This window comes from Cavia porcellus, unplaced genomic scaffold, assembly GCF_034190915.1.
Source record: "Cavia porcellus strain 051 isolate PalLab524CR breed Dunkin Hartley unplaced genomic scaffold, mCavPor4.1 scaffold_23, whole genome shotgun sequence".
Classification (NCBI taxonomy): domain Eukaryota; kingdom Metazoa; phylum Chordata; class Mammalia; order Rodentia; family Caviidae; genus Cavia; species Cavia porcellus.
In genome coordinates this window covers 42,293,847-42,318,052 of record NW_026947506.1, presented here as the reverse complement: position 1 = coordinate 42,318,052, position 24,206 = coordinate 42,293,847, and the positions used below count along the sequence as shown (strand labels likewise).

The 24,206-nt window shown below is 48.9% G+C and overlaps 1 protein-coding gene across 2 annotated transcripts in view; it reads right to left on the bottom strand.

Annotated features, from left to right (window-relative positions):
- Window positions 1-24,206, bottom strand: part of Fkbp6 (FKBP prolyl isomerase family member 6 (inactive)) — a 39,380-nt gene that overhangs the window by 13,236 nt on the left and 1,938 nt on the right. The window contains exons 4-9 of one of the 2 annotated variants that reach the window (XM_063234306.1): window positions 23,992-24,194; window positions 22,797-22,916; window positions 18,565-18,759; window positions 18,338-18,447; window positions 16,877-16,969; window positions 2,744-3,365 (exon numbers count right to left, since the gene is read on the bottom strand). In XM_063234306.1, the coding sequence (XP_063090376.1) occupies window positions 16,879-16,969; window positions 18,338-18,447; window positions 18,565-18,759; window positions 22,797-22,916; window positions 23,992-24,194 (719 nt within the window). In that variant the 3' untranslated portion in view covers window positions 2,744-3,365; window positions 16,877-16,878. Of the gene's footprint in view, window positions 1-2,743; window positions 3,366-16,876; window positions 16,970-18,337; window positions 18,448-18,564; window positions 18,760-22,796; window positions 22,917-23,991; window positions 24,195-24,206 lie in introns of those variants that run through there. The other variant, XM_023565123.2, reaches the window with a different exon arrangement.

The window sequence follows — 24,206 nt, the reverse complement described above, 5'->3', positions numbered from 1 at the left end:
ATACAGTTAACAAGCAACAGAAGACAATATTCAACAACACAATATTCAAAACAGGCATACAAAACAAAATGCAAACCAAAACTACGCTGTCCAAAAGGAAGCCAGGGACAGTGATGCACACTTGTAATGCCAGCACTCTGGGAGGCTGAGGCAGGATTGCAAGTTCAAATCTGGCCTGGTTGATTTAAAGACCCCATAAGGGCTGAGGACATAGTTCAGTGCCAAGGTCCTGGGTTCAATTCTCAAGAAGAAAGAGAAAATCAAATGCATCCAAAGGTTTCCTTTTCCACTGGGCCACAGCATCTGGCATCCCTCCTGCCTGCCAGGGCCTGAGTTCCTTTTCTCTCAGCCAAGATTCTGAGAGCACCAGAGGTGAGGCATTTTTGGTGGCTTGCAACCCCTGTCTTCTCCTCAGGCCATGGATATCTCACTCCAGGTACATCCTTCCACAGCAACGTCTTCAACCTCTCCAAGGATGCCCCTCTTACGTGACAATGGGCACAACAAAGATGCTGGGTGACTAAGTTACACAGTTTCTGCAGAAGCAGTGTGCTCAAAGGAACCTGAGCCAGCTGTCACCATGGGAGCAAGGACTTGAGGGGACACAACAAGACTGCTAGGAGGAGCACCTGGCAAGACCAAGGGCCACCCCAGTTGTGCAAGCCAGCCATGTCCCAAGTGCCCAGCAGCCAGAAGAGGATAGCATGGGCAGGGCCACAGAGTGGTTATGGGGACAGGCCACACAGGATGCAGAGGGCAAAAATGTCAGCAGCTCAGTCCTGTTTGACCCAAGCACTTTGGGAGAAACAATCTTACCAAAACCTGTGTGGTATAATCAGCAGGGAATGCTCAGCCTGGGCCTGCACCAATCTGTGTAACGGAGTCTTCACAGGATGCACAGTTGCCCAGGAGTGGAGCAGAACATGCTGGGAACCAAAACAGCTGAGCAGCAGCATGTGCCCAGGGAGAGGGAGGCCAGAGGCTCAGATGCACACAATTGGAGCATCCCACTGCTGGGAGCAGTCTACCACTGCTCGGGACAGCACACTGTTGGACAAGCATGAAGAGCCACTTTAGCATCACAGTGAGGACAACTGCATCTACCTTTGGGCCAAGGTCATCTGCAGGGTCTCTCAGGGCCTCAACAGGTGGTGCTCTCAGGAGGAGAGGAAGCTGTGAGGGAGACCAGTGGAAGGAGACCAGGGATTGGCCCTCTCTGCTTCCCACTGCCACCAGGTGTGTGTCGTCTCCCCCATGTGTGCCCACTCCCCACTGCAGCCTTACATGGGCCTAAAGCAGGAGCAAGAATCCTCCCAAACTCTGAGCCAAAGCAAACTCTTCTCCTTGCAAGCTATCTCAGGTGTTTCGTTACAGGAATGCAAAGCTGACTAGGACAGGATATTGTCATTGATACTTTAAGTCAGTAAATGAAATGTTTTGGTACCACTATTTATAGACATTTATAAAAACAAATCACTGCCTCAAATTAAGACTACAAATAAACTACTGGCAACATAAAGACCTTACCATAAAAATAAAGTTATAAAGGTATTAGAAAGAAACAGAATACATTATCAGTTAAGAAGGGAAAAATACAAATAGTAAAGGAAGAAGATGATATTTGTTAGTTTCAGTAGCAATCAGACACACAAACTCACATGTGCCGAAAGTATCAGCAGGCCTCTCCCATCGGTGGGCTCACCGCCTGGCCCGCCTCAGTAGGGACACGGACACTGGAATCACTGGGCTCAATGCCATGTCTCTCCCCACCTGGAGCCCAGGTCTCAGCCTGGTCTCCACTGCCCCTCCACCTGCTTCTCCTTCCCACTTGCAAAAGTGCCAGTTCTTCCCTCTCATGCATCAAGCAGCCCAAGGGAAACAAGAAATTCCTTGAAGCTTATGATAAAAGTGCATTTAGTTCCCTTTACCTCAGTTTCTCCTACTCAGTTCTGCTAAAGGCCTTTTATTACAAAGCCTCCTGCCCATGATTTGTGTAGGGAAAGATGTGTTTACCACTTAGGAGGAAGGCTGTCTCCTTAGGCAACCAGGTCAGGCTATACAATATGTTTATATCTGCTACAGGAAAGATTCAGTAGCTGCTGGTTGTGGTGGCACAGGCTTGTAATCCCAGAACTCTGGGAGGCTGAGGCAGGAGAAATGAAAACTGGAGTCTGGCTTGGGCACCTCCGCAAGATTCTGTCTCAAAAAAATAAGAAATTATTTTGAAAAAGGACTGGGGATGTAGGGATGTAGCTCAGTGCAAAGGTCCTGGGTTCAATCCCCAATAAATAATGAGAAGGAAGAAAATTCAACAGCATAAACCACAGTAATAGGTCAGAGGGGCGGGAAAAAGTTTGTCTTTGCAGCAGGAAACATCTGACAATCATTCTGATGAAAATGATTAGTAAAAAAATCTCCTTAACATGATTTTAAATAAGTTCTCTCCACTCAGAGCCAGTGCTGTACTTCATGGTGGGGAGGCCATGAGTCCATCATGGGCAACGATGCTGTTCCCTTCACTTCTGGTTGGTTAGAAAATCTCCACGGTGAAAGGTGGCCTGCTAAGTGTTTCAATCTAGTCTGTGTCCCATGCACAGCTTTCGGGGGAAACCTAGTGACCCGTACGCTCTAAGCATGAATGCAGGGCAGAAAGAAGCTCCAAGCCCCACAGACAGGGGATCTTTTGAGGTTCAGTTAGTTGAATTTTTCAAACTGGAACCAATAAAAAGCAATTCAGCACAGATGAAAATGCATCAGAACAGAGAAGTTTACATTTCATTTTGAAAATCCAACATGCAGACATCAAGGTGCAAAAGCAGAGGAGGAGCTTCTGCGTATCCACGGCTCAGGAAAGAGAAGCCCAGAGACCAAGGGAGACAATGGAAGTCAGACTTGGGCCGGACACAAAGGCCACAGGACAAAGGCGGTGGAATACATGAATGCTAAACAAGCTGCTTCCCGTGGCCTCAGGAAAAGGCACGGTGAATGTGAAACAGAAACTCCAGCAACGATATGATCGGTGTCCACAATAATCACCAACATAATAAGCGGTAATCAAAGAAGAGTGTGAAATGGAATGGAGACAACAGAGAGAAGTGATGTAATCCTGGAACCATGAGCTGGAGGCTGCAGAGCCCAGGATGTTTACATCGGAAATCCGTGGACAAAGAGCCGAGGATCAGGGTGGGGGGAGCAGCATTCCATTCCCACGATGGCCAGGCCTACAGTCCTTCCCCGAGGGTCCATGACAGCCGCTCAGAGTCCATGGTCAGACTGAACATCACATGGTGGGGAGCCTAGGAACCCCTCAATGCTGCATGGCCCTTTGAGAACGTGGCAGAAGCTCTGGATTGCGCTCCAGAATCCTAGGAACGAAGCAGTGTACACAGTAACTGTGGAACCCTCCTCAAAGTCACACACACCACTGCCTCCCTTTCCTGAAAGGCCAATCCTGAAATTCTAGGTACCTCACACAATCCCAGTGGAGGGGATGTCTCTGTAGGGTCCAAGCTTTTCCTCCTCTCTGATACAATGCTCTTGCCATCCCGAGTGATTTGTTGCGTGGTCTGTGTGGCCCTAAAGCCATTCACTGCCTGGCCTGCACCAGCTGGCTCAATTCCCTGGGGAAGTGGTAAGGCTCCACACTGACTTCCTAGGCAGCACCCACACCCTCCCTGCTGCTCTTGAGCTGGCTCGGCCCTGCCTTGATGCCATCCTCCACAGACTCGTGGGCCCTGGCCAGTGGCCATGCCCCTGCCTCCTCTTCCACTCAGGTGCCAGACTCCTGGGACCCAACGGCCAGCCCTCCAGGAGTCTCCTGAGCCAACTCTGCAGGCAGAAGCTGCAGAGAGCATTCTCAGATGCTCCTTACACAGCCCTGCCTGCCTCCTCCTGCTACCCAGTGTCACGGCATAATCCATGATGACTTTCTTCACTCACAAAGTCCCCTTACCATGTGTGGCAGCATGTCCCCAGGTTCTGAGAAGACTGAGAAACAGGGACTCAAAGAGAACTGGATCTGAAGTGCTGTGGGGCCACCTCTGAAGACAAGGAAGCGGTAGCTAAGGGACACGGAGCCTCCAAGCCATTTCCCACAGAGGCTACAGGGAAGGGGAATGGGGCGCACTTGTATCTGTGGCCATCGCAGTCAGTGCATCAAGGAGAGCAAGGGTGACAGTGTCAGGATGGCAACTAGCACTACCTAGAAAGGCCTGACTCCATGGTCTCCCTCCCTCTCTGTGCTGACTGGGACTGGCAGGGGCCACTGTGGGAGTGGACACCATCTTTTCCTCCTGCCTGAGGACGCTCCACTATCCTCTGTCCTGAGAGAGCTTCTGCTCACAGTTCTCCACTCCTTTTGTTACTGTAGCACCCTCTCTGGATGCCTGAAATTTGTGGGTTCACCCTAGTTCATTTCAACTTCTTCCTGGGTCTGTGACTACTTTGGGGTATGCAAGAGCATCCAAAGTAGCAGTTAACGACAGACACTAGTCACAAGGGGCACAGTCAACACCCTGCAGAATGGGGGCAGTTGGGAAATGAACGCCTGTGGCATGAGTGTGCTTCAGCTCACTTTTTCTGCCCTTTTCTTTACCTAGTGCTTGTTGTTATGGGTTCTGCCTGGACATCCCCGCAAAACCTCGTGTGCTCAGAGGTGGGGCCTTTCAAAGGTGACCGGCTTGGCGTCAGAGACAGCGTCACTGATGTGTGGCCTGGAAGGTGCATCTCCCTTCCCAGCTCCTCCCTTTATGCTTCCTGGCTACCACACTGTGAGCCGCTTTCCCCAGCTTGTCCTGCCCACTGTGCCTTCCTGCCTTATAGTCACACAACTATGGACGAAAAACTTGAGCCAAAATAAACCTCTCTTCCTTTAAATTGTTGGTGTTGAGTGCTGAGCTCCAGCAATGGGAAAGTGACTAAGACACTTATTTATCCAAACTGTTGTCTGGGATCACATTTGCTTGGAGGCAAGGCTTTTGCAGCTAACAAACCCAACAAATTAGAAATGGACTAAGCCAATATCTGATGGCCTTAATGAAGCATAACTTAAAGTGGCACATGAGACCGCGAAGATCAACAGATGATGGCACTAAGGCTGAGAGCTGAAAGGACGAGGCTTCAGTCCCAAGCAGAGAGCTGAGAAGGAAAAGCATTCTCTGTTTCCCAGCCCCCAATGAGTTATAAAGGGCACCTCCACAATCGTTCATTCTGAAGATGAGAAAATGGAACCCGGTTATCTTCTGAAATAATAACAATAACAGCCCTCAGTGATCCCTCAGTGGGACACAGGCTTTGGGCCCATTACAGCTGCCGAGAGAGGATGTGGGGAGAGGTGAAGGGCCAAAGAAATTCTACCAGGGGAAATGCTTTCCTGGGAAGGGGCATAATGAAAAGGTAGCAGCCTGAGTGGAGGTATTTATAGCCAGACAACAAAGGATGACTTCAGGGACACCTTCTGGGCTGCAGCAAAGGCATCTCAGCCATCGGGAAGATCAAGAGCCCATGTCTAACAGTTTGCCTGGAAAATGGCCCAGCTCTTACCTGACAAAGAGAGAATGCCTGCCTGGCCAGTTACCTTGGAAGAAAAAAGTAGAGGAACAAAGTTGAAAGAATTAACAACATATCCAATTACCAAAACACACTGTGAAAAGTGATTGTTTGTTCAGGATGCAGACAGCTCTAACCCGATACACAGAACAGCTCTATAGGCACAACACTAGATCTGAGTGCTCCCTTTTAATCTCTTTGGGAAGAAACAGATCAGACAGATCCCTGTCTGGATCCAGTCACACACTATGAGAGATGATGATCTGCCCCTGGGTTTTCCTGGCTACTGGCCAGGAGGCTGGGACACCGGAAGGCTGTTATGGAATGGGAGAACACTGGCCCGGAGGCCTGCAAAGCCCCAGACTGGCCTGGACACTGTGGGCTTCACTGTGCCCATGTCACGCGGGCCAAGCACAGGCCAGGACCAAATTCCAGAATCTCAGCTAACAGGAGTTCACTCCCCAAGGCCTGGCCTCATTCCCTCCTTGGCCTCCTGGGAGCTGCCCTGACTCTGCAGAAAACATGGTTTTAAAACTCTGTTAAGACACTGTCACCAAAGCTGGGAGAACAAGCTGGTTCAATCCTCTCAGTTCTACAGCCCAAAGATGCTGCTTCCCTGAGTACAGAGAGCTGGGAGAGGGGGAGAGTCTTCAACCTCTAAGAGATGGTAGGTAAAATCCACAGCATTGCAGGGGTGTGCTCTAACTGAATAAAGAAGCTGGAGCCATCGGAAGCTTCAGACCCATTCTGAGTCCAACCAAGACAGTCCCCACTGGCTACACGGAGGTGCAAAGCCTCCAAAGGGAGGGGTCCTCACTGCAGGCTTTACTCCTTATCCCACCTATAGACAGGGACTCGCTTCTCCCTCCTAGGCATGCTGGGAAGGTGAAAGAGACTTACAGATGGGGAACGAGGCCTGTACCCTGGGAAGAACTGTGCAGAAGCCTCACCTCGGGCCACTACAGACGGTGCCACGGGAAGGTGTAGGAACATGTAGGCAAGCTGAACCTGGGAAGAAACACCTCAACTTACAGAACAGGCATGGATTCCTTACACAGAAGACAGACATTCGGAAGAGAGAGGGGAAGAGGCTATCAACAGCCAATTTGAAAAAAGTATAGATGGCCAAGAGATCGCCCCAAAAAGGATTCTTGACTTCACCAGAAAGTGACAAAACAAAGATTAAAGTCATATAGCACTTGTATCCACTGTCTTAGAAAAAACAATCGGTCTGAGAATTAAGGAAGCTTATGCAGGGCCAGAGCTCAGCATACTTAGGAACCCAAACCATTCTGGTTGGTTCCCACACCCAAAGCAGACTCAGGCGAGAAGCCTGCCTAGGTCTACAGAGCTCCTTACCAACTTTTCTACTGCTTCATTCTTAAAAGGCAACTCTCACACTTAATGTAGGAAACTATGCATTTGTGACAAGTCTACATCCTGTTTAAGAAGACAGGTACATTTTTGCCTCTTTAATATTTCAAGGAACAAAAGGAAACATGAAAGAATGGTCCTTGTCTTTCAGACACGTAAGGACGTCCCCGAGAAGCCAGTGTGGATGGAAGGCTGGGACTGCTGAGATGGGCTGCAGTTAACCTAACAGGCCGAAGGCCCAGGAGTGAGACTCAAGAACAAGGATGTGGATACAAATGTGAATGTTGATCATGTCAGGGTTCGGCTCTACAGTGTCTCTGAAAGTGGCTGTGTTGAAGGTGCTGGCTCCAGCTGATGGCACTACTAGGAGGTGGCAGGAGCTTTAGGAACTGTCTGGCAGGAAGAAACAGTCATGGTGATGCCCTTGAAGGCCACAATGGCCCCCAATACTCCTCTCCCCCTCTGCTTCTTGGCTGTCATGGGATGAGACACTGTCCCACCACATGCTCCCTGCCAGGATGCTCTGCTTCACCATAGACCCAAAGGCAACGGAGGCAAGAGACCATGGATAGAAAACCTCTGAAACCTGAGCCAGTCTTAGTCTTGCTTCCTTTTAAGTTTTGTATCTCGGGTATCTTGTCAACTGACACAAACAGGCTCCATGTGAAGAGCTGTATCCCCTCTACCCAAAAGTCTTACCTTATGTGTGGCCCAGGACCACTTTCCCCCTCCCCCCAAGATCTGTCAACTGAGGCCTAAGGGGGGCCGCATCAGGACTGGAGGAATCAGGATAAGCTAACAGCTTCGTGCTCTGCAGCTGACCTTTTTCCCTGACCATATCTGATGCCATACCCGGATGGGCAGTGTCTCCCTGCCTGGTACTGTAAACCTGCCCTCTGTAGCACCAGATGTGCTGAACGGGAACCAGCAGACCCAGACAGTGTGGGCTAGAAGCTTGAGGGCCAGCAGGGACCAATGCTGTGCAGTTCCGTGTGCAGACAGCTTGGGCTTATGGCAAGGGCTAACTGCTAAGCTCTTCCCAGTCAACCTGTGGGGCTCTAGGTTGTTCACACTGGATTGCGTTAGTAGGGCAAGCAAGGACAGCCCCAAGAGCAAGGGTCTGACAGGGACTGCATGGAGAGCTCCTGGATTCTACCGTCATTAGCACCCTGTGAACAACAGCCACTGACTGGCAGAGGGCTGCCTGGTGTGTGGACAGCAGTTCCAAAGTGAGTGGGTGACACTCCAAAACCCCTCTACCCCCATAAACACTAATTGGCCCCACTGGCTGAGCTGAGCGCTATTTTCCTAGAAGTGATGGAGCACTGGACAGTGTGCATTTGAGTTCTGACACATGGGCAGGCAGAAGGGCAAAGGAAACCTGGCCCAGTAAAGGGACATCTGTGTAGCACTGCCCAGGGGCATGCCAAGGCCATCAGCCTCCTCCAGCCAAGGCCTGGGAGGGGAGTGCTGAATCAACAAGCAGAGAATCCCAGAGCTTGCAGAGGGAGCCACTCGGCCCGTGGCACACATAGATGTGGGAGAGCTGCTGCAAAGCAGAGCTGCTTCCTCACTGAGGTACCAGCGCCAACGAGGACTGCTCTGCCTGCCGGCAAGATCTGGGGATTGTGGATGGCTGTGTGCCATGAAGGCCCCGAACACAGGTGCCAAGTCAGACTGGTACTGAGGGTACTGGCGGATCCCGACAGATGACTGGGCTTTGCTTACCCAGTGGAAGATGCAAATGCTCAGAGTGCCATAAAAGAACCCAAACAAAGACTGCATCGAGCTGGATGACAGTCACCTCTTCCCTAAGGGACAGCCGCACAACCCACAATGCCAGCACTGGGTAGAGCGCCCCTCCCTGGAGAAGTGGCCTGTGGAGAGCAGGGGCAGGCACCTACAACCCTGTTCCAAGTGGGGGGTGGGGAGGAAGGACTGCTCGCATGCCACACTCAGAGCGAGGTGGACCAGAGGAGCATCTCCCACTCTAGGCCACATCCCTGGCCTCTGGTGATCTGGGGGTAAAGGGTAGGGGATGCTGGTCTGACCAGTTCCTGCCGAGGAAGTAACACTCAGGTATGACAGTTGCACTTTTTTCCCCAGTCACCTCAACACTCCAGGCCACCTGATGTCTTGGGCTGGACAAGGATGATTTCAGAGCCAGAACTTGTGTGGCTTCAGGCCTCATGTCAGACTCCTAAGGGTCTGCAGAGACAGGTTACACCTCTACTCTGCCTGGAAAATGGGGTCAGCCCTGACTGCAGCCACACAGACTGGTGGTAAAGATGGCCCACTCTTGCACCCATGTGACCCTGTCTGACATGATGTGCCAGTCCTGCTGCCTATAGTCACACTAGCACAGTGGCAGAACCTAATCGAGACAGCTGTGTATGACTGAAGCAAAATGTGAAGGCTAAGTGAGATGCATAATGAGGGAAACCACGTCCTCTCCTGGAAAGAGGCTTGGAGCAGGAAATGCCCCATCTCTTGGTTCAGTTACTCCCGACACTGGGAGGGGCTGAGGCTACCTCTGCTGAGGCCACTCCTGCCCTGCAGCTGGACAAGAGTGGAGGGCGGGCTGCAAATGTGGGTAGCTGAGTGACAGGGCGATGGACTGGTCTCCAGTCATCCCTGTCTGGACAGATCCTAGGAGCGAGCCCAGTCTTCTAAACTATATGAGGAAAACAAAACAAAACAAGCTGCATGAGGATGTGCTGGCCCACAGCTATAGACAAGGGATGGACTACGACAGTGATGGCGAACTTTTTAGAGACCAAGTGCCCAAACTGCAACCCAAAACCCACTTATTTATCACAAAGCGCCAACACCACAATTAAATCTGAATATTGAAGTTTTAGTTTAAAAAAAAATAACTGTTACCTAACTTGGCTCATGTGCTGACAGACCGTTTCGCGTGCCTGCTGCGCACACACGCCACAACTGGGATATGACATCAGAAATACACTTTTCCCAGGTGCTGTCACATGCACCTGTCATCCCAGCTACTCAGAGGTTGAGGAAGGAGGCTCACTGGAGTTAGGAGTTTTGAGATCAGCTTGGGAACCTGCCTGGAGGTTCTGATAAGGAAAGGGGAGTCAGGGGAGAGAAAAAGGAAGGAAGGGAGAGAGGGAAGAAAGAAGAAATGTGTATTTGGTCTCTGCCCTTTCCACACAGCTCCTACAAACTTTATGCCTGCTGGCTGGTCCTCACTAATCTCGGGATGAGGGCCAGGGAACCCACATGTGGTTAGGGAGGCAACAGTGGCCAAGGTCAAGCTGGTCACCAGTGGCCAGTAAGTGACTCAATCATGCCCAATAGGAAGCTGCTATAAACACCTGAAAGAGGGAGCCAGGAGGTGCTGGGCCACTGACCGAGTGGAGGTACTTAGGGGATGAGGCATCCACACCCCTCCCCACTTACCTCAACCCATTGATGCTTCACCTGGCCATTAGTCTGGGTCTTTCCTATGACTCTTTAAGCTACGCTGGAAAACACAAGATGCTGATGCTGAGATCTATAACCTGCTCCAGCAAATGACAACCCAAGAGGGGCCTGTGGGAAACAAGCTGGACTTGGGTTGGCATCTGAAGCACGGCACCCAGGGGGCTGTGCTGGGGACCTGGGAGTCTGTGAGCTCTGGGTGGAGTGGGTCAGAACCAAACTGCAAGCAAGACCCTGCCAGTGCTGGGGAATTGGGTGTGTGACCAACTCCAAATATCTGGTGTCAGGAGTCAAAGGTTTCAAAGCAGTGTTGTGAGTGAAGGTCCAGGGTAGGGTTTCAGTTTTTGTTTTTCCTTAACAGTTAGTGACTGTGAAAGCTGAATGCTGAGTACAGGGTCCTGGATGCCCGGCTGTGTAAGCTGGAGAGGAGACTTCAGCATATAGAGGACAGGGCAGAGTGGGACACCACAGGAAAGAGAAATCAGTAAGTGATCTTGGGTTCAAAATTTTGATCACTGCAATCAAAATGTTAGAGTTAGAAAATGGGATACAATTCTAGGATGAAGGGGATTTTAAAAAACCAAAGTTTTGCAGGACTCAAGAGGATAAAGGATTCCTGCAAGGGCTCAACACCTGACCAACAAGAGCTCCCAGAGGTCTGCCAGCTCTGCAGAGCCTCTGGATGCCAGGTACCCGGCAGAGGACTTAACATCGGGGTGCCTGGGCAGCAACACTCTAGGTTAATGAAAATAACAAGATATTAAAGGATTCTGGGCACAGAAAAAAACTATGTTTTGCAAGCAGATTGTCCTTGACTGCCAAGAAGGTCTAAGAAGGGAAGGCAGTAGTGCCAGTGAGATGGGCTAGGTGGGCAGAGGAGTTCTGAGGGAGCAGGTGCTTCTGGGGGCCAGTGAAGCGGGAGAAGAGAGGAGTGGAGAGTCGAGGGGAGGGGATCTGCAGGCACAGCCAGGCAGGAGGTGAGTTCTGAGCTGGGAGGTTTTCACCAGAGCTGTTCCGAGTGGCAGGAAGCTTCTTTTCACTCTGGAGTCTCCACTCAGCTACACATTTTTAATTAGTATGAAGCCCTAATGAGTTATTTCTTGGCCACATGGAGATTCAGATTTATATCCTGTGCAGCCAGAGTTGCTCCAGAGTATCAGAACAAGGAAGTAAATGTGAGGAAGGGGAGCCAGGAAAACAGTGGGTTCAGCGCAGCAGATAAAAGAGGTCCCTGGATGGCAGCTGGGTGCTAGCCTGAAGTGCAATCTGTAAACTGTTCCGCACACAGGGAGGCTCCAGGAGGAGCTATTCACAGATGACAGGGTACCGCGGAGTGTGAACACAGATAAGGATTAACAGGCAAACAGTTCGGTGAAAAAAAGGCAATTAGATTTGCAGGAAAAACAAAAGCTCTAAGAACTATATAAACAGCATCATTTTTCAGTTAGTAATTTCATCATCCACAGCAGAACATAGGAAAAAGGTCATAAAACCAAAAACATCAGGATGAGCATTGTACTTTTGATATACTAACCTAAAGAGGGGGAGTGGTAGAAGAGGTGAAAGGAAGGAAAGAGACGGGTAATATTGTGTGACAGTAAGTGACTGACACGGTCCATGAGACAGACAGACACAGGGTTGCACTGTAAGCCCGGCAGTTCGCTGTGCAGACTGCTGTCCAGCAGAGGCAGGTCAAGTGAAAAGGGCTTTCTCTTCTGGTACTGTATTGCTTGTGTTTTCAGTGTGGCAGCCCCAGGCCAGACTGCCAGGGTTTGACTCTGGGCTCTACTGCCTGCTTGTTGTGTGCCTTTGGCAACTTACTAGGCCTTTCCAGAATTAATTCATTCTCTATACACTGGAGATGATATGTGCACTAGAGAAGCACTATATCAAAACCAAGGGTCCAATAGAACATATAAAAGAATGCCTGGCATATAAAATGTGATTAGCAACAATTTTGACCAAAAGCAATCAAAGTAAACAGTAAAAAACCCTAAGGAAAGCCAGACATGGTGGCGCACTCCTGTAATCTCAGCACTTGAGAGACTGAGGCAGGTGGATTGTGACAAGTTCGAGACCAGCCTGTGCTACAAAGTGAACATAAGGCCAGACTGAACTGCATAGGAAGACCCTATCTCAAAAAGACAAAAAAGCAAAAACAAAAAAACCCTAAGGATTTTTTCAAATTCGTGGAGAAAAAAAAAAAAAAAAAAAAAAAAAAAAAAAAAAAAACCCTAAGGAAACAACCCTAAGGAGCAATGATATACAAATGATCTAGAAGTAAAATTCGATAAGCCCAAATAATTGGCCGAGTCTTGCTAAGTTGTCAGTGTGGATGGGCCATGCTGCCCTTTGTTCCAGACCAGCAGGTCAGCCGGCAACTCCCTGAGGCTCTGCCCACTCCTCAGAAAGCCTCCAGGTCACTCCAGTGCCAAGGAGTCCCTGGGCCCTGTTGTGCCATCCCCTTTTCCTTTGCCGTTGGCTAATGTACCCTTGAGGGCACATTCTCTTCCCCAGGAAAGATGCCTGCAATTCAACTAGAGCAGCCCTCAGCCTCTCTCCATGTGCCATGCGGCCCCAGAGAGGGTGTAAGGACAGTCAGCTTCCCTGGTGGTGGTGAGGGTTAACTACTGCACCCATGTGGCTGAGCAAGGCAGGACACGTTCCCTGGTGAGGACACTATTTCCTTTGGCAACCATATTTTGCATTTGATACATTCCGCACAGCAGCAGCAAGATTTTTGTCTACTCTTAAAACAGGACTCCCCTACTCCCTGGTTGATTTTTTTTTTTCCTCCAAGACAAAGTCTTGCTATGGTACCCAGGTTGGCCTTAAACTTGTACACTCAAGTGATTCTCCTGCCTCGGCCTCCTGAGAAGCTAAGACTATCTACAACACCACAGTACAGATTCTTATGTGATTTTATTTAGTGCTTTGAGCAGGCTTTCATATTTCATCTTTACTAGCAGTACTTTAAGGACTGGAGCTGCCACTCTCTTCCTTGAAAGGCCACAAGTACCTGACAGTATGCATTTGAGAAGATCAGGAAAGCTATGACTTTTACCCAGAGACATGGCAGCCTGGTAAACATGGCTCTACTCTGACAGACCCCACAGAAACACAGGACCCACACCCCTGTGAAAACAGCAGAAAAGCCCAAGGCGAGTTGCTGAGGCCATGCTCCAAAAGCAGTCAAAAGCGGCACTGCATGGAGCGATGCACACTTGTAATCCCAGTACCCTTGGAGATGAGGTAGGGGCCGGCCCAGCCTGAGAAATTCAACAACTTACTAAGGCCCAGTCTCAAAATAAATAAAAAAGACTGGGAATGGAGCTCAGCACCAAGGCCCTGGGTTCCATTCCTGGTACCTCCTACCCCTAAAATAAGCTAGAACCAAAAAGTGGTGTCTGTTCTCAGGGTCTTAATTAGCAAATTCTCACGGAGACCAAATTCCATCTTTTATGCCTCCCAGTCCCTGGTAGCTACGGTCCAGTTGAAAGACCAGTAACGGGACAGCTCAGCACCTGTCATGGCATTTCTCTGTTGATCGGCCCATCCTCTCTTTCCATGCCATCCTATTTTACAAGGTCACTGCCACCCAAGTCTATCAGTTGGTGTGGGGAAGGGAGCCACTCCTGGGGCTCAGCCAGGCCCAACCAGGCCACAGTCCTGCCTCCAGGTTCCCAAAATGGAGTTGTGGCTGGTGCAGGAAGAAGAAGGGATATAATAGGAAACGCTCTGCTCACTGGAAAGGCTGTGGTTGTGTCTGTGAATGCTGGGTCTCCTTAGAGTGGGAGTGGGGCAGAGAGGAGGCTGCCCCAGGCCCTGCCTGATCTACCCCTCCCCAAGCACTGTGCAGGTTCTTTCTTGGGAACCTTGGCTCTGTGTGCTCCTCCCACGATCCTGCCAGTAAATGTCTATTTTGGCCAATGTTTTAGATGGATTTCTGTCCCTGGCACTAACAGGTTCTAATGGTCAATGCAGGAGTCTGCAGGATAAGTTTATTACTCTTATTATCCTTTTCAGGATAAGTCTGAAAGGAGGTTGGCCCACTCTCTTGGTTACTGCACACTTGATTGAACTGCTACTTACTGAGCACTGAGCATATGCCAGGCATGACTCCCACTGCTTTTCTAAAACACAAAGCTGAAAAAGACATATCTCTGATCTCGGCAGGCTCTGCAACTTATCTGACATCACAACTGAAAATGGTCTAGAGGAGAGCCAGATGCCAGTCCTTTCCTGTGTCTCCGCATCTTTCACAGACTGCGGGGGAGGAGAGCAAGAAATCAACAAGAAGCTAACACCTCCTGTGAATCGGCGCCACGTGCAGGCTGACTGGGAGAGAGCTAGACGCCAGCCCTTTCCGATGCAGGCAGGGAGACAAGAAGAGACAATGTCCCCATCCTGTGCCCCAACCCACTGTATGCAACCAGTTGATCTGGAGAAACGCAGGCTGTGATGATAGCTAATGAGGTAACATACAACTTAATCTGGGTAGTGTTTCACTGACTTTGCAGGCCTAAAGCCAGTAGTCTGATTCTTCAGAAGATAACATAGGCAATGTAGCATATGTGGGGATCTCCTTCTGAAGTTGGTGGCTACTGTTAATAACTTTTATCTTGTTTTGAAATCCTGTGTCATTCTCATTGTTTTGTTTTGTTGGTTTTATTCTGTTTTATCTTAATTTTGTTGTATCTGATGGCATGGGCAGCTATTTCAAAGATGAGAAGATATATTATGGTAGCTATTTTAGATTTACTATTGTCTTGAAGTCCTTTATTGCATTTATTGTTTCGTTTTTACTGATTCTGTTATTTTGTTTGATTTTTACTATATCTGAAAGTATGGGCAGGTATTTTGAAGACAAGAGGCATTATGATAACCATTGTTGATTTCCTATTGTTTTGAAATCCTGTATCACTTATATTGTCTTATTTTGAATGGCTTTATTCTGTTTTATTTTACGTGGTTTTATTCTAAAATTAAAAAAAAAATAGTCCAGAGCTGGGAGTGGTGGCACAGTACCTGTAATCCCACCACTTGGGAGGTTAAGGCAGGAGGATCACTATGAGTTTGAGCCCAGCCTGAGCTACATAAGTGAGTTCAAGGTTAGCCTGCACTACATATTGAGACTCTTTTAAAAAGAAAATGGGTATAGTCAAAACTAGACTGTCAAGATGATTGAGTTTTAGTGTCTTTTAAATGACTGGCTAGGTCACATGTACAGCAGAAGTAATGTTCTCCCCTGGCTGGGGAGAACATTCAACACAGTAGCTAAACCGTTACTACCTCAGCAGCAGCAGAAATATGACGACTGCAATGTTCTGACTAAACACAGCCAGGGTTTAGCTGAATAATGTAAGCACCTGCCTGGTGAGCGCCAGGTCCTGAGTTCAAGTCATGGTACTAAAACACCCCCAAAAAACAATTAAATATAGTCCCTGTTGATATGACAGACACTCAGAGTTAGGCAGAACTCTGGGGAAACGATCTAAAAATCACCAGTATTAAATGGCTGCAGCCTGAAAAGCCTGGCAAGTCCAGGAGATGGAGTTTCCTCCTGAGACTTGTTCTATGCTGGCTCTGGAAGGACTGGAACCTCACCCATGGCAGATGTGTTGGATCCCCAGTGCCAGCCCACTCTTTCTACTGGACACTGACAGGAGCTGACAGGAGCTAACCTGCATCTCTGCTCAGAGTGACCCAAAGGCCTGCAGGCCTAGTCAAAGGGCCACATCAGTGAGGAAGATGATGTTTCCTTCTGACACAGCACACAGCATTGGTGTAGAGGCACACATGAACGCATCTGGGATAAATGGGCCTTTGTACCACCCCTCCTCTCAGCTGCTTTTGTTGTGACAGAGGCAGCAACAAAGACATTTATCACCAGGAGCCTGCTCAGCAGCTGTTTCTCACTGTTCCTTGTTTAACTTCTCTCAAGAGTGGAGTTATCTGCCCCACAAAGCAGGTGTTCAAGGCAGGTGATTCTATTTCCATTATTTTTCTTAAGTAATAACAGGCCAGACTAGGAGGTTATCTCCTGCACTCCTGGAGACACCTTGCCCTGCATCTGAGAAATCACAAACCATGTGCTTGGCAGGGACGTCCACTTCTGCCCCGCTGGTTCTAGCATCTATGAACCTCTAGTGCCAGCAGTAAGCAGAATCTAGGTGGCACAGCCCCAACCTTCTCTCCGATGCCTGGACTGCATTCTCTTTGGTACTGGGTTGGAGGGGAAATGAGTTTGGAGGTTTTTAAGTTCTTAGCAAAAAGCAGGCTAAGAAAAGCCTGATTCCTTTAGAGTCCAGCTACATGATCACATTAATGACAGCATTCATCATCCTGTGCTCCATGTTACCATGAGACACTTTAACACAAAATATGAAAAAATGTTTTTAAAAACGTTAACGCTCCAGGCCTCCCCTGTCAGCTGCAGATGGCCACTGTGCTCTGTGCATGAGAGCAGCACACGTCCCTGCCAGGCCAAACCCCATGGCTCGTCCATTACCTTCAGTGCTCTCCCACTGTGGAGCCATTTTCATGAGAAGCAAACATTCGGTGACACATTTCTCTCTCTCTATCCATGTAGTCCCTGTAATAGCTGCAGAGAGAAACACAGTGCGTCTGTTTGTAAGAGGTGACATCTGGTGGCTGGAATTCTCTGCTCAGGTGCACAAGCACACTCTGCAGGCCTTCCATTGAAGCTGCAGGGGCAGAAGCCAGGCCACAGAGGCTCGGAGCAGACAGGCCTGGCTCCTTAGCCTGTGGGAGCACACTGGGCACACATAGCCATGTCTTTGAAAAGACAACAGCTACAGAGGAGGCTCTGTCCCTGGGTCTCATGGCTAATTCTTGACAAGCAAGCCTTCCCACTCAGCGGCTCTTTATCTGGAGATTTTCTTGCTAGGTGACCGTCAGACCTCCAAACCCCTCCTCTAACCTGAGAGAATACTTTCACATCCCAGAATGGGAATTCCTGGAAAGTGCTGAAGGCCTGAAACACAACTGGATCCAAACAGAAGATGCACCCAACTCAAACTTGCAACGCCAAGAGAGCTTCAGCCAGCAGTATGGACTGACCATGTTGAGAGTAGAAAATATCAACAAAACTATGCCTTCAAAATTAGTAGCTATCGTACCAGGTGCAATCAATGATACATGGGTCAACTTGAGGACTGAGAAATTTTAGAAGCTTAACTAAGTAACTCTGCAGAGGGCTAGGGTCTTCCCTTTTACACATCCTGAACCTGTGCAAGAGAAAGGTCTGGAGATGGTGTGAGAAGGTAGCCTGTTTACAAGGGAGAAAAAGAGGCCGTTCTCCCTTCCTTTCGCTCTTGCTGCTTTTGCTGTCTTTTCTCACCTCAAACGGTGGTCCCTCACCACGCCACCCTGCATTGGAGGCCAGCTGATTATGGACTGAAACTTCCACAAACTGTGAGCTAAATAAACCTTTCCTTCACTCATTTTGGGTGTCGGGTATTTTGTCCCAGCAACAAGAGAAAAATAATTAAGACATTAGGTAACTCCTGGTTATAGAAAAATATTTTTAAAGTTTTCTACAATAAATCTGTAATTTTTATAATTAGAAAAATGACATTTCTAAAAGAGTAGTGTCTCTAACCCTCAGGTAAGAATCAGACCTGGCCAGCTTGTTTTGGATCCTACCAGGAACCCTGGGGTGGCCACATGTTGGGAAGCATAGGTGGATCTTAGCCGGTGAACAGGGCTGAGTCTGAGAAACAAGACCCTGCCAGGGCTAGCTGTCTGCAGGAGGTGGGAAACAGCTAGGCATCGAGTTTGGCAGTGCACTCTCCTCTCCACTGGGAGCTGCCAGGTCAGGACACTGAGCACTTGTGCAAACCTGCTTGGGGGCCACCTCCCAGGGGCATCTGGGCAACATTCCCTATCTGTTCTTCCCCTGGGGAAAATGGCCTGGAACTGGCCACATGCCTGTCCACAGATGTCTTACCTGGCCAGTTTCTTCAACTCATTATTGATGTCATGATTGAAGGGCTGCTCCTTCTGGGCGCGAACTAGGAAATCCCGGGCCTGCTCGTAGTCAGTCAGGAGGACACAGGCCTGTCAAGAAGGAGTGAACTTTAAAGGTAGACTGAGGTCCTACCTTGTGGTGCTGAAGCTGAACACCATGGCTTTCCGTTCCGGGGTGCTTGTTCCCAAGCCCCTCCCCCAGCTCACCTGTCCACACCTGAAGAGGGCCTTGGCATTCTTTTGGTCAATGACCAGAGCCTGCTCTCCATAGCGCAGAGCTGTGGCAGGTCGATGCAGCTTCAAGTATGCCAAGGACAGGTTCAGGAGAATGAGGAGCTTGGTGGCCTCTACCAGGTGCTGCTCTTCAGGGGGTACCACTCGCCGGTGCAGCAGCACCAAGGCCTGGGGAGAGGGCGGGAAAGGGGTCAGGAAAAAAACACCCAGAAAGCCTTGATAGGATAGAATTTACATGCACAAAACTATCAGAGCTAAAACCCAAGTTGGAAACATGGTAGGACATAAGATCAATATATAAATGACCTGATTACTGAAAGCCCACAGAGCCCATGCCTGAGTGAGGCAAAAGATGCACATACTCTGCTCTCTCCCGGCTCTGTAGGAATAAACAAGGCATGTGCCAACAAGAGCAAGGGCTGGAAGAATGTCACGCAGTCCCATGTGTGGGGTGACAAGGCTAACAGAGATGGGCAGTGATAGACCCAGAAGTGGAGCCATTGGAGGGGGCAGGTTCAATGTTCCCTCCTGTTTCTCTAGGTCCAGATGTCTGCCCCTCAGGAGTTAGGAGGCTACTTCTGGAGAATTGGAAGCAAAGAGACTCTTGATTCAGGGACAGGATGGAGCAGCCTCTATCCTGCTGCCCTGCTCACCCTGGAATGGTGCAGGGAGGAATCGACACTGGACAGGAGATGCAGGCTGAGGACACCCACACCCTGCTGTGCATGGCCACCAGCAGGCCATGCGGCAATCTGCCAAGCCCTTGGCCTCCCAAGCAGCTTTCGGACGCCCCTTCCAAATTTCAGTGGTCAGCTAAAGATCACCAGGCTCTGTGAACAAGGGTTCCTGCCTCCCAGCAGCTGTCCTCCATTCTTTCACAGTAACCGGATCTCCCTGCCAGAAACACGTCCATGCAGGATATGGGCATTTGCTAGTCATCTGGCAACTAGGGGTGGCCAGAACAGGTTTTAGAAAACATGGCCCAGCAGCAGCACAGTCCACAGCAAGACCCTTCCTCCAGGGTGAGCTGTATTCTCTGTCCTTTCTGCACTTCTTCGGCCCAAACTCAGAGACCATAGCCTGGACTGCAGGGCCCCCCGCAGAATGAGAAGTCTGGGAACCTGAACACTGTGAAGCTAGCCACCCCAGCCTGAATCTGCAACCATCTAACCCTGTCACCAAACGAAATCTTGGTCTTTATGCCACAGTTACTACAGTCTTTGGGAGTTGCCACCCAACTATGCAATTCTCCAGTGTACAGAAAACCACACAAAGAGAACTAAGACTTTAAAAAAAGATGATTCTAAGAAAACTTGAAAAAGTAACAAGTAGCCTAAAGAGACATAATATATGCATAAAATGAGAATGGAATTCCAAGATAAAAGAAACGACAAAACAAAATTTTAAAAATTCTCTTTTTTCCTTTTGAGATGGGGTCTTGCTGTGGTGGCTCGGCTGGTCTGGAACTTGTGGGCTCAGGCCACCCCCTGCCTCAGTGTCAGATGAGCTGGGACTGTGATCCTGGCTAGGAAAAATATTTTAAGTGAAAAATTCACTAGAAGAGATTGCAAAAATGGTCAGAAAAAGCTCCTAGACAGTAGAGGGAAGGGGAGAAAGATGTTAATGAGGAGGGGGTTAAAAAGAAAGGGCAACTCAAGGTGAGGAGCCTGATAATAGTAAGTGTTTTATTTAAAAAAAAGAGCAAAGGTGAGAGTCAGGGGATGAATTTAAGTTTCCCATAACTGAGGAAGAATTTCCTGAAAAAGATTGTGGTCCTGGGGACTGAAGCTGGACACCTCAGAGTGTACCACTGAGCTGTGTCCTCTGCCCTTTTTAAAAAAACTTCTGAGGCAGTGATTTGCCCAGGCTGGCCTTGAACTTGTTTGAGTCCAGTCCTGCCCACCCTTGGAAGTACCTAGAACAACAGGCACATACAACTGCGTCTCGCATTATCAGACCTAATAGTAATTTTAAAAGTATAAAAACTAGGAGTTTTTAGGTATGCAATGATATTTGGTATTAACATAAAGGAATACATTGGGAAAAACAGCAGCAAATCCTCAAAGCAGAATGAGAGATGCCCCAGGGACTCATGGATGGGAGGCTGGACTTTTGGAAAAGTGCAACAAACGGTTTCCTAGCCATACATGGTAGTGCATGCCTGTAATCCTCACACTCTGGAAGGCCGAGGCAGGAGGACTGCAAGGTGGAGTCCAGTCTGGACAATTTAGATTCTGTCTTAAAAAATAAATAGGGGTTGGGATGTAGTGCAGTGTAAAGCCTGGGTCCAATCCCTAGTAGAGCAAAAAGAGTGTGTGTGGGTTCCCTTCTCATAAGAAAGTTTCGAAACAAACAGGAAAAATCAGAAAACTGAGCAATGGAGAGGTAATTTTAAAGGGGCAAAAAGGAATGCTGCAGAAGAAAAAGGATGAAGTGTAGGAAACTACTTAGCTCAGCAGGATGTTATATTTATACAGTCTTAATAATGCAAAACTGAGCATCAATGTTTAAAATGACACACTGATACTGGGAAAACAGAAGGGAGAGTAAGAACTAAAGCCTCATCTTCCATAACGAGAAACCAAAAATGTCAAGAAACAACAAGCCTTTGTCAAGGCTGAGCAGGGAGAGAAGAGCAGACACAATTAGAAAGTGATGGCCCAGGGGCGAGACTCAGGAAGGAGATGGGTGCAAGAGTGCAGGGTACCGGGGTAAGCAAGGAGGCTCTGGAGAAGTCTCAGAGCTGACAGGATCCTCGACTCAATCTCACCCCTCGCCAAAGCGGCACCTCGCAGGTGCAGGATTCCAATTCTGTATTCCAAAAAGGTGACCAACATGTCCACTCTCCTGCCTCCCTCTGGTGCACACTGACGTTAAGTCAAACGTGGCAGGTGCTGTCATCCAGTGTCGCGCTCCCTTTCTGGCAGAATGCCTTTCTCATTCCAAATAGCGCTGAACCACTTCAGAAAACTATTTTGGGCTGAGGATCTAGCCCAACGGTGGGACACTTGCCTAGCACGCATAGACCCCAAGGTGATCCACATCATATACAGAAACAAAACCAAAGTCTCATTTCCCGGCTTCCCAGACAGCTCAGAGTGTCTCTAGAACAGGGGTCTGGCCAGTGAGATGTAAAATCCCCATGGGGACTTCTGGAAAATTGTGAGCACAACACACAGACACACAGACACACACATCTCTGCTTCCCTCTCTTCCTCCAGCCCAGATGACTGAAGACTGAGTGACCTTTTTGGGGGAAGAAGAAAACAAAGAATGCCTAGGGATGGCTAAGCAGAGAGAAAGGATGGGGTCTCCCCAAGGGTTGTGTGGAACCACTACACCAGCCCTGCATGGCCTCCCTTTGAATTCCTTTCCATGAAAAAAACTGCATGTACTGTTTCTCAGGATTCTGTCACTTTCAGCTGAATGCAAGTCCTGAAGGGCTTATACTTAGTATACAAATCAGACCAAATCACAATGCCCCTAAATTCTGTCCTGTTCACTTGTGGCAACTGGAGTGCAGCTGGGTACACCCAAAGTGCTCTTGATATTTGTTGAATAAATTACGAAGGACACAGAAAAGGGCTGTCAGTATGCTGTACCCTGGAAGCACCACAGTCAGAAAGCTGGCAGACCAGAATCACCCAGAGTGAGACTATCTCTGCCATCTGAGGCACCTGAAATGCAGGTGGCAGGCAGGGTGGAGAATCGGTGGGTGGAGGACCAAATCCTGGGAGTGTTTTTGGTTTTTTGAGATAGGGTCTCACTCTACAGTATAGGACGGCCTCAAACTTGAGTGATCCTCCTCCCTTGACTTCCCACATGCTGGGATCACAGACTTGTGCCACCACAGCTGGCTTAGCAGGATTTTTAATTGCTGAATTTTACTTTTCAGAGCATTGAGATGGAAATTTTTTGTATGTCTAATTAAATTAATATATTCATACAGGTAAGTACAAATTAGTACACTGCTCAATGAACTTTCACAACCAAAACACACCAGTATAAATGCAGCTAGATGAACCTACTCAATGTCACATATCCTCCAAGCCCTTGTGTCCCATCCCAGTTCATTGTCCCTCTGGCACAGGATTTTCTTCAGTGGGGCTTTTCTTAACGGCGGCCCATGGAGTCCACATGGAAAAGTCTACTTTTTGAGTGAGGAAGTTCTCAGGTTCTACACTTAACTTTCAACGTATTCTTACCCGTTTATACCTCACTTTGGCATCATAGAAGCGATTCTGGCGGAAAAGGTAGTTGCCAAGGTCCTTTTCGGTCGTTGCCACTTTGAGGACTTTCTGCAGTGGAAACTGGTCTTGTTGCTCCTGAGGACCAAAGACAGAAACTCTCAGTAAGAAAGCCAAAGCCACAATGCCACCATGGAAGTAGTATTCCAACTGTGAACCATTTCTGTAAACTGTGAACTTGTTCACAGCCTTAGGAATATCAAAGATGTGCGAGTGCCATCAGAGGCTACCATGGTCAGTATGATGGCCAAGCCCCTTTCCAGACCATGCCAGGAGAACGCCTGCTGCTTTCCTTAGTCCTCCTGAACTGTCCCCAGACAGCTGTCTCCGTGGACTTGGGAGATAATGGAGCTCAGGCTCACAACCACCATTTACCCAACAAGCAGGCAGCAGGTCCTGTCTGCTAGAGCTCTGGGTCTTTCTGGCCAGGACGCACTGCCATGGCCCCTTAGCAGAATTACCTTCAAAGACTCTTTTGTCCCAGTCCACCCACAGAGCCTCAATCAGTCCCCCAGGTGTGGGACCCACGCATTGGCAGGGATTTCTGCTCTGTGGAAAGATGAATTCAGGGTGAGACCCTCACAAGGAGTGCTAACAGCTTAACTGAGGACTCTGAATGTGGAGATACAACACCCAGGATATAACGGCCACATGCAGTTCCAGTGCACAGAAGACGGCATGGTAAACATGGTGCATGTGCTGGAGGGGATTAGAAGCCCTGTGCCTGAACAAGTGTAAGGAAAGGGTACAAAGAAAAGGGCAGGCTTAAGTTATGAGAACAGTGACTGTACATTCTGGTCTTCCTGAGACTGTCCCAGTTCACACCTCACGTCCTGGCTGTGTCGTTCAGCTAACAGCCACTTTTACTGTCAAGGGTCGTGGGCTGACCATCGCCTACACACTCACCCTATAACTATCTGCTAACAATGCCTAACTGGCTGGAAACTGAACAGTGTAGAAAAACAAATGTGCACTGTCTTGTGTGGAAAATAAACCAGAACTTTACCAGACAGGCAAGATTAGGAAGGAGAAGCAAGGAGGCTCGGGTGGAAGCAGGGCTTATGAACTTCGGCAGGGGAGCCTGTCTAGAACCACCAAAAGCACAAACCATCCTGTCCCTGTGAAGTGCTGGTGTCTGTGTTCCAGAACTTACAGCTGAGAGGGCACAGAACTTGTCCGACTCAGCAGAGTCAAGGAAGTCAAGTAGCTCAATTTCAAACAGAACAGTGGCATTTGGAGGGATGAGGGGTGGGCAGCCCAAAGCTCCATAGGCATAGGTTGGCTTGAACAGAAACCTGGCCAGCTCCCCCTTCCGCATGGTCAGCAGGCCCAGCTCCATGCCCCAAAGTGTGATATCTGTAAGAAGAG